Below are 10273 nucleotides of genomic sequence, written 5' to 3'. Positions count from 1 at the left end.
CCATGGTAATGTAATAACAGTCCAACAAGATGGTTTGCCAAAGAAAAACATCCATATTTGTCTTGGTAAGCACTTATGTTGAATTTTTGTGGTTATTGTTCAGTACCCCTAGTACCTTTATGTTGTGCCGTGCAGTGGAGGCCTATCTGAACTCTAATGTAATAACAGTGTAATAAACATGCATCTGGATATGCAGACAACGTGCGCAGACGCTAGTAGTTGGTAGTTGTTGTTTGTCAACACAATACCCTGACATGGCGCCTGTTTGTCTCGAGGGCCTTTGAAACTGATGATCATCAGTTCACACAGTCTCAGTCACTGACTGCACTTGGCACTAAGCAAATCTGGGCAACACAGTGGGCCAAAAGTATTACATTTCTATGGCCTGACTCCAAGAGATGGTCTCAGCCCGCTGCCAGTGCTCATCAGTTCCTCTCGTATCGCTCTTCTTCCTCTCTATCAGAGACGTTCAGTTCTGTCCTTTTGGTCCAAACATGCCCCTTGGCCCAGGCACCCTCTTATTGTTGATAAAGTGGGCTGTTGCTACTACTGCAGTCTATAAGCTATAGAGACTCTCTGCTAAGCAGTATGTGTCTGAAGGTTCTTATGGAGGAGCATCGCATTTTCTTGTCATGACAAATAGAAGGAGATTTATTCACCTGCGTCAGCAACATAGATCAAAACCATGGACCAAGTAGATCAAGAGGAGGGCGTCAATGTTCCATGACCTGTTGGACACCAAACGTGTTCCTAATGCATGGGATTATGTCCTAACCATGTGATCTAAACAGAAAACAAATCAAATCTGGACCGCAATTATGATTACTCTGGGGTGGCCCTGCAGTACACGGCTTCTGTCTGTAGAGAGAGCTCTTTTACTTGTTTCTGCCTGTCACCAATTGACGTTATAGAAAAGCAAGGCAATTTAAATACTTGAAGACTAAGTAAAGACTTGAGCCACGCATGTACTGTATGTTATGTCTGTTGTCAAGATGTGTTCAGTTTGAGCAGTTCTAGAAGTCATTGGCATGTGAATGCTAGATAATTCTGTGTGATATGTCATGTAGGCTACGTTAACACCCGTAGACAAATTCAGATAACACCCTACAAGGGCTTGTTTATTGTTTACCACCTACGCGATGCGATTTGATCTCTCTCTCTCTCTCTCTCTCTCTCTCTCTCTCTCTCTCTCTCTCTCTCTCTCTCTCTCTCTCTCTCTCTCTCTCTCTCTCTCTCTCTCTCTCTCTCTCTCTCTCTCTCTCTCTCTCTCTCTCTCTCTCTCTCTCTCTCTCTCTCTCTCTCTCTCTCTCTCTCTCTCTCTCTCTCTCTCTCTCTCTCTCTCTCTCTCTCTCTCTCTCTCTCTCTCTCTCGGCATGGGAAACATATATATTTACATTGCCAAAGCAAGTGAAGTAGATAATAAACAATAAACAAAATGTACAGTAAACATTACACTCACAAAAGTTACGAAAGAATAGACATTTCAAATGTCACATGTCTAAATACAGTGATGTAATGATGTGCAAATAGTAAAAGTACAAAAGGGAAAATAAATAAACATACTGTATATATAGGTTGTATTTACAATGGTGTTTGTTTTTCACTGGTTTCCCTATTCTTGTGGCAACAGGTCACAAATCTTGCTGCTGTGATTGCACACTGTGGTATTTCACCCAATAGATATGGGAGTTTATCAAAATTGGATTTGTTTTCAAATTCTTTGTGGGTCTGTGTAATCTGAGGGAAATATGTGTCTCTGATATGGTCATGCATTTGGCAGGAGGTTAGGAAGTGCAGCTCAGTTTCCACCTCCTTTTGTGGGCAGTGTGCACAAAGCCTGTGGCGGCCTTTCTAAATAGCAAGGCTATGCTCACTGAGTCTGTATATAGTCAAAGATTTCCTTAATTTGGGTCAGTCACAGTGTTCAGGTATTCTGCCACTGAACTCTCTGTTTAGGGCCAAATAGAATTCTAGTTTGCTCCGTTTTTTTGTAAATTCTTTCCAATGTATCAAGTAATTATCTACCTCTCTCGCTACCTCTCCTCTCTTTTGCTCCCTTACTCCCACCCTTTAAACAATGGAGAGTGAAGGGATTATGAAAAACAGGGATGATGAGTGATATGCAGTATAAGTGGGTGACTCAGCTTTAAAACCCTTTCCTGCAGTCAAATGAACAAATCGCCCTCTATAGTTGCCTCATGGGTGGAATGTTATTAGCATTTTTCATAACATTATTTCCAAAAACCCGCCGAAAATACGAGTTTGAAAATGTTTTTATGTCAAACGGTTTTGTTACATTTCAGTCTTCTGTGATGTATATAAAGTGTAATATTGGGATGCAAACTCAAATTGAAATACATTTGAACTCTCTATCTGACATGGTACAGGTGTCTTCTTCTTTGTAAGCCCCTAACCATGTGTGTGAGGTGTATACCTTTGCTTCAAAGTAGATTTGTTTAAGATTACCAAGAAACACTCTTTGTCACCCTGATTTAGCCCACTGCAGTATTAAAGTAGCTAGAATCAATCATGTTGATGCTGACAACTGGTCTTTCCAGTCTGGGTAAATAAACAGAGAGGGTAATTTCCACTGCTGCTTCTCTTTGTATTCATTCTGCACAACATGCACACAATGGAGTTACCTACATTATTGCTACAACAACAATTGTCTCTCAGTGACTCATTTAACGTGACTTTGGGTGTGATGAGGTGGAGGTGGAACGCAGTCAATGTTCTACTATCTCTCAGGTTTATGTTTTAGAGGTTGAGATGACCTCCTTCAACCAACAAACCCAGATTCCAGGAAACATGAAAGGAATTGAGTCATTGTCTATCTTTTTGTGAAAAATTACACTGGTCACTCAAAAAATGTATTAAGTTGAAATAGACCTCACTTTAGATTATCCCACACAAAAATACTTAACTAATGATTACTAAATGGTTATTAATGACCTATATTAAACATGTTATGAATTATCTTATTAATCATTAGTGCAAACTTTAAAAATGGTTTATACATGTGTTAATAACTTGCTTACTAACATTTACAAATGTAGGAGTAAAGATTAATGAAGATTATGAATCAACTATTTACTAACCCATTATAAATACTTAATAATTATGATTAAGGATTCTTAATGGTGTTATTATAAAGCGCTACCGGACACATTTCTTCGATATTTTAATTGTTAAACATTTTTGGCCCCAGACTTTTGCAAGAAGTGGGACAGCCAAGGTTAGCACTGATCTGTTTGCGTACAGTATAGCACATTATTTTAGGTGATTCTAGAGCAGGGTTGTTCCTGGAGAACTACCCTCTGTAGGTTTTCTCTCCAACCCGCAGTTGTTACTAACCTCATGCAGCTGATCAACCAGCTAATTATTAGAATCAGGTGTGGTAGATTAGGGTTGGAGTGAAAACCTACAGGACTGTACCTCTCCAGGAACAGGGTTGGATAGCCCTGTTCTAGAGAAACAGTAGCACTGCAAGCTATTTGGAAGAATCTTGATAAACTACAATGCTAACATACAGGGAGATCATATCTTCAATGCTACCAGATATCATAATTGCTCGTTAAAATAACTTGCATGGTTTGCCAAGCTAAACTTGTTTGGACACAAAAAAGGCTTGATGCTAATGATTAGGGCCCGGATGTTTTCCTGACCATATGACCTGACCAGGAGAAACTATGCATTTAACAGTACATTACAGTGCCCCAGAATTTCAAGTTTGTCGCGGTCGGGTCAGTCTTTTGAGGTGTGGGGCTTATGAGGAAAGCCTGTGTCTGACAGTCTCAACTATTTAGACAAACTGGATAGACTAGTTAATGGGTGAAACACTGGTTTGTAAGCCTATTGCCTGCCTGCCTGCCTGCCTGCCTGCCTGCCTGCCCGCCCTACTTTCTCTGCCCCCACATATAGCATGCCACACTTCTTGCTTGGTTTCAGTCACTCAGCATTCCTCTTCACCATCCTCTTCTCTGAAGCTAACTCGGGTAAGACTATGTCTATGAGCAAAGACCAGGGAGCTTAGTCCCTCTATACGGAAAATCAATATTTGTGAAAATATGAAATATATTTTGGCTATTTTTTATATTTCACATTTATTTAGAAATATAAAAAATTGGCCAAACGTATATTTCATATTTACACATATATTAAAACATGTATTTATTTTCTGTATGGCATAAGGAATGAAAGGGAAAGGGGAATCACATACTGCTGAATGTAATGATAATTTACAAGCCTGGTCTCACTAGATGTAACACAGTAAACATAAATCAGGGACTCTCAAATTAGAATGATATGTTACGTATAGTATGGTTACATAAGACAGAAGGTTACTTGTAGGGTGGTTGGTCATGGTGAGTGGGCGTATAACGCGAACATCTAGCAACCCCAAAGGGTGCGGGTTCGAATCTCATCACGACAACTTCAGCGCTTTAGCGGATAAGAAACTACTTACTACTTTTTAGCTACTTTGCAACTACTTAGCATGTTAGCTAAACCTAATCCTAACCTTAACCCTATCTCATAACTCTTTAATTTAACACTAACCTTAACCCTAACTCTAAACTTAACCCTTAACCCAAAGCCTAGCTAACATTAGTGTTAGCCACATAGCCACCTAGCTAATGTTAGCCACAACAAATTGGAATTCGTAACATATATGTTTTGCAAATTCGTAACATATTGTACAAATTGCAATTCGTAACATATTGTAGAAATTGTAATTCGTAACATAGACTCTTAAAAAAAATCTAGAACCTTAAAAGGTTCTTCGGCTGTCACCATAGGAGAACCCTTTGAAGAACCCTTTTAGGTTCAATGTAGAACCCTTTCCACTGAGGCTTCTACATGGAACTCCAAAGGGTTTTACCTGGAACCAAAAAGAGTTCTACCAGGAACCAAAAAGGGTTCTCCTATGGGGACAGCTGAAGAACCCTTTTGGAACCTTTTTTCTATGAGTATGAAATGGGTGACGGACATCCACAAATGAATACATACCATACGAAACGTAACATGTCATACTAATTGGAGTGTTATGGATTTACAGTTTTACTCTATTACGTCTACCCCTGAGTCAAGGTTGAATTTACAGTTTGAGTTGGACTATGACTCCTTCTAGCTCATGTTCAAAGGAGCAGTTGTAAAGCCTGGGGACAACTAAGCTCTAAACACTAGGCTTCTCTGTACAGCATACAGCATTTTGAATAACTTCAACTAGTTTTGAAGAATTTCACAAACTATCTTGAGAACTAGTTCTGGCGCCATTTTTGTGAAGCATGAAACATCGCCCTATATTGATTTGCTGGTGGTGTGACTTTTGTAAAAAAAAATATATACATACAGTATATATTCTTTTTTTTTTATCTTCACAGAAGACGCCACCATGGCAAACACGATGGTCATCCAGCAGCCCAAGCCCTTTGTTCAGGCCATTACCTCAAACCAATGGAGCTCCGAAATCTGTGACTGCACCAAGGATATGTCTTCATGTAAGTGTCTGTGTTCGTGTGTGCGTACGAGCATGTTTGTGTGTGTACATATATTGATCATCTTTAAAAACAAGGCCTCTTTTACCGCTCAATTCCATTCAATGGGGGGCAAACTTGTTTCAATCAACAACATAACACATTCGTTTGTAGTTTGGGCTCCCGAGTGGCGCAGCGGTCTAAGACACTGCATCTCAGTGCTAGAGGTGTCACTGCAGTACCTGTTTTGAATCCAGGCTGCATCACATCCGGCTGTGATTGGGAGTCCCATAGGATGGTGCAGAATTGGCCCAGTGTTGGCCGGGATAGGCCGTCATTGTAAATAAGAATTTGTTCTTAACTGACTTGCCTGAATAAATAAATGTCAATAAAAAATTATCCCATGGGTAAATCACTGTCATTTCTTGTCCTCTATCTCCCTTTATAGGTTGCTTAGCATTCTGGTGCTTCCCCTGCTTTGCCTGTATAACGGCGAGGGAGGCTGGGGAGTGCCTGTGTCTGCCCCTGCTAAATGGCTTCGGCCTTATCCCCCCCGCCACCATGTCCCTGAGGGTGGGGATCCGCCAGCGCTACGGCATCGAGGTAAGGACACACAGAACGCCATGATCTTGTCTAGAGTCATGACGTTTGGTTTTCTCATTGTTTACTGTTAGCACAAATCAAATCAAAGCAACGTTTATTTATCACGTGCACCGAATACAACAGGTGTAGACCTTACATTGAAATGCTTACTTACAGGCTCTAACCAACAGTGCAAAAAAGGTATTATGTGAACAATAGGTGAGTAAAGAAATAAAAACAACAGTAAAAAGACAGTGAAAAATAACAGTAGCGAGGCTATATACAGTAGCGAGCAGAGGTGTGACCAAGTCATTGTTTTACAAGTCACAAGTAAGTCTTAAGTCTTAGCACTCAAGTCCCAAATCAAGTCTCAAGTCACGACAGGCATGTCCGAGTCAAGTCTCAAGTCAAGAACGTCAAGTATCAAGTCGAGTCTCAAGTCCTAAACCTTGAGTCTCGAGTCCTAAACAAGTCATAATGTGCTCTTCACCAAATGTAATACCAAGAGTAATAGTTAGTATATTACATTTACGCAAATCATGAATGCTTTTAAAATGATCTATATATTTATTACCTTCCAAATAAACTAGATATTTCCATGGAAATACATGGGTAGCCATGAGAAAGACCACCCCCCCCCCCCCGCACGCAAACGCGCGCACACACACACACATACTTTCTCTCTCTCTCTGTGTCTAGTTACAGCAGGCTAACGTATGTCAGTGGTTTAAGGAACAGCAGTAACATCAAGCAGGATTTAGGCTACCAACTGCCTAGCCAGTTGTAGCTCAATCTTGGGTGCAATGATCGCGTTCCCGCACTGACTGACTGTGTGGAGGCTCATTGATTTAACAGTACGTTAGCCTACATGATACACTAGTGAAGTAATAAAATATATAGCTGTCTGTCACGCCCTGACCTTAGAGATCCTTTTAATTCTCTATTTTGGTTAGGTCAGGGTGTGACTAGGGTGGGCAATCTAGTTTTCCTATTTCTTTGTTTGCCTGGTATGGTTCCCAATCAGAGGCAGCTGTCTATCGTTGTCTCTGATTGGGGATCATACTTAGGCAGCCTTTTGCCCACTTTAGTTTGTGGGATCTTGATTTTGTATAGTTGCTGTGTAGCCTGCAGAACTTTACGTTCGTTTTGTATTTTGTTGTTTTTTTGGTGTTCATTTTAATAAAAGTAAGATGTTCGCCTACCACGCTGCACCTTGGTCTCCTCATTCAAACGACGAGCGTAACACTGTCGGCTATATTAGCCATGACTTACCATTCTTTGTGCAGCTTCAAATGTCGAACAAAGTTGGAAATTGTTGCGCCTCCGCCTGTAATTTTCTTCCCGCATGTTTTGCAAGTTGCAATCCGTTTTTTGTTGATACAGCGTCGTCTTTATATCCAAAAATAATAATTTGTTGTATCATCTTTCCAAGGGCTCCATCTGAATTCACTCGCCGACGTTCCTCTGCACTGCCACGCACAACTTTTTCTCAGCTGGCACAATTTGATTGGCTGCTGTCCGATTCAAACTGTAATCCGTTAAATGAAGAGTTGATGCGCTGCACACTTTTTTTAATAGCATAATTTTAAATAATTGGGCTTGGGGAAGGTATCAAGTCAGGTCAAGTCATAAGGCTCAAGTCCAAGTCAAGTCACGAGTCATTGGTGTTAAAGTCAAAGTCGAGTGCAAGTCATCATATTTGTGACTCAAGTCTGACTCGAGTCCTAGTCATGTGACTCGAGTCCACACCTCTGGTAACGAGGCTATAACAGTAGCGAGGCTACATACAGACACCGGTTAGTCAGGCTGATTGAGGTAGTATGTACATGTAGATATGGTTAAAGTGACTACGCATATATGATGAACAGAGAGTAGCAGTAGTGTAAAAGAGTGGTTGGCGGGTGGTGGGTGGTGGGACACAATGCAGATTGTGCCAATGTGCCGGAGCACTGGTTGGTCGGGCCAATTGAGGTAGTATGTACATGAATGTATAGAAGAACAAGAGTCATAAGGCTTGGCATGCCTTATGACTAGAGTTTTTCCTGATCACAGGATCTGACCAGAAAAAACTCTGGGCTTCATAGGTCTAGGCCATAATTATTGTTGAAGATGTTGTATTATTTAAACATTTTGTGAAAATAATGCATATGAATACAATGTCCATACAAATTATGTGTATCGCCCAGTTCCTTTGACTGTACATGTGAATGTGTTATATCTCAAAATAGTGTACAACTATCAGTCCCTCCATCTCTCCAGTAATTCATGATCAAATCAAATCAAATTGTATTTGTCACATGCGCCGAATACAAAAGGTGTAGACCTTACATTGAAATGCTTACTTACAAGCCCTTAACCAACAATGCAATTTTAAGAAAAATACCTTAAAAAAGGAAGAAATATAAGTAACAATGTTCACCTCACCTTCTAATCTGATTGCAGAATTCTCCTAACCAGTTCTAATGACCTAGGTTTCAGGAGTACCTGTGGCCCAGACCATGCCCACATTTCTTTTAGAGTACTCAACGTCTGTTTCAATACCTGCATACTGAGGGGGTTGCCTGTGTACCAGTCTGTCTGTGTTAACATTCCTCTCCTTGCCAATCCTAGTCATGCCAATCAATGAGTTGTAATGATAGAACTGATTGGGGACCAGGCTACTCAGGGAGTAATGCATAATGTTCTGAAGATGGCACAGTGCTGAACTCCGATCAGACAGTCTATCTCCGCTAATTGATTCATTGATCCATGCAGTCAGTGTTAACTGATCCTAGATCAGGTGTAATGTGATGTATCTCTGTCTCCTCCCTAAAAGGGCACCATGTGTAATGACTGTGTCTATTCCTTCTTCTGCGGGCCCTGCACCTGGTGTCAAATGTCAAGAGAGATGAAGACCCGCCTCCAACCAGTCACTCTCATCAACCCACATGTAAGATAAGGACAGACCTCGTTCTTCCTCATCCTCTTCTTCGGCATCATGCACCATCATCATCATATATCCCTCCTCTTCATCCTCTTCCTCCTCCACCTTCATAATAGTCATTAGACTAATAATAATCAACATCATCATCAATAGACTCATGTTCATGGAATAGTAACAATACCAAGCCTTATCGCGGACTGCACTTTCTACTACAGGAAGCTGCTGATGGGAGGACGGCTCATAATAATGTCCGGAATGGAGCAAATGGTGTATTTGATACCATTCCATTAATTCCGCTCCAGCCATTACTACGGGCCCGTCCTCCACAATTAAAGGGCCACCAATCTCCTGTGCTTTCTATCCTCTGTTGACTCTTCTATCACCGCTCACTGTCACCAAACTCGTCACCATTGAACGTCACACACGTGTACACCTGTACTGTGAGCCACCCAAAACTGTTCTCCATTCAGTTTCAAGCAGGTCTGCAATAGTATCCTGTTCTTAGGTTGTTCACGTTCACTTCCGCCCTGCTGACAGCTGAAATAGTTTACTCTGTATCTGTAAAGGCCCTTTAGATTTTTTGGGGTGTGTGAAAGATGAATGAATATGTATGTATAAATAAGTTTCCAAAACCCTTTTGAAAACTGGACCTTTTTATCTACCACTATGCTAAATGTACAAAACATGTGCAAATGTATTGTAGAAACATATACGAGAGAAATAGGTGTGACACATTTCCAAACAACAAAACATACATTCAGATATATCGTTCATGTTTGCAGTATAAATGTATCTTAATTAATGGTGAATAAATTATTAAAAGATGAGTGTCTGTCCTTTATCTGTGACGTTAATACAGAGGATACTGTATGTCACTGATATTTAGTGAAGGTGTTGAATCTTATGCAAACCACACACATGCAAATAGTGTTCTATAATTTAGTTCCTGAATGATATGGTTTTTAATGCAACCTCTGGTCCGGAGATACCTATCACAAACCTGGATACAGCCAGGCAGAGCTGTCCATTTCAGGTGAGTATATTTTATTAAGAGTCATAATCCAAGAAAACAGGACTTAGATTGAACATACCCCACTCTTAGAATTATAGGCTGCAATGATTTGTATTTGATGGGGAGACTTATACGTAGACGACATAGACTTATACGTTTTAACATCAGGTTAATGGTGAATACTATATAGACTACAATTTGGAAATAAACAGTACCAGAGTGCACACAGTAGCCTATTGGTTGTTAAGTGATGATTGAAGGGGCTCCACTTGTAAGACGTGA

General features: G+C 40.5%; 1 protein-coding gene across 2 annotated transcripts; it reads left to right on the top strand.

The window, feature by feature from the left end:
• The first annotated feature begins 3845 nt into the window (after positions 1-3845).
• LOC139561390 (cornifelin homolog B-like) lies at positions 3846-9806 on the top strand. Of its 2 annotated transcripts, none has more exons than XM_071378444.1 (4): positions 3846-3995; positions 5382-5498; positions 5923-6077; positions 8872-9806. In XM_071378444.1, the coding sequence occupies exons 1-4, from the start codon at positions 3923-3925 to the stop codon at positions 8992-8994; spliced, it is 468 nt and encodes a 155-aa protein (XP_071234545.1). In that variant the 5' UTR covers positions 3846-3922; the 3' UTR covers positions 8995-9806. The 2 variants fall into 2 exon arrangements, with proteins under 2 accessions (XP_071234545.1, XP_071234546.1); XM_071378445.1 differs by having other exon boundaries at positions 3922-3995; positions 5385-5498.
• The last annotated feature ends 467 nt before the right edge of the window (positions 9807-10273 follow it).

Source organism: Salvelinus alpinus, chromosome 31, assembly GCF_045679555.1.
Source record: "Salvelinus alpinus chromosome 31, SLU_Salpinus.1, whole genome shotgun sequence".
NCBI lineage: Eukaryota > Metazoa > Chordata > Actinopteri > Salmoniformes > Salmonidae > Salvelinus > Salvelinus alpinus.
This window is presented reverse-complemented; position numbering and strand designations above follow the sequence as displayed.

Bases quoted from the DNA above. Each gene is read 5' to 3' on its own strand.
- LOC139561390 (XM_071378444.1), top strand. From the start codon at position 3,923: ATGCCACACTTCTTGCTTGGTTTCAGTCACTCAGCATTCCTCTTCACC. The intron at 3,996-5,381 runs GTAAGACTATGT...TTATCTTCACAG, and splicing joins CTTCTCTGAAGCTAACTCGG to AAGACGCCACCATGGCAAAC. The intron at 6,078-8,871 runs GTAAGGACACAC...CCTCCCTAAAAG, and splicing joins GCCAGCGCTACGGCATCGAG to GGCACCATGTGTAATGACTG.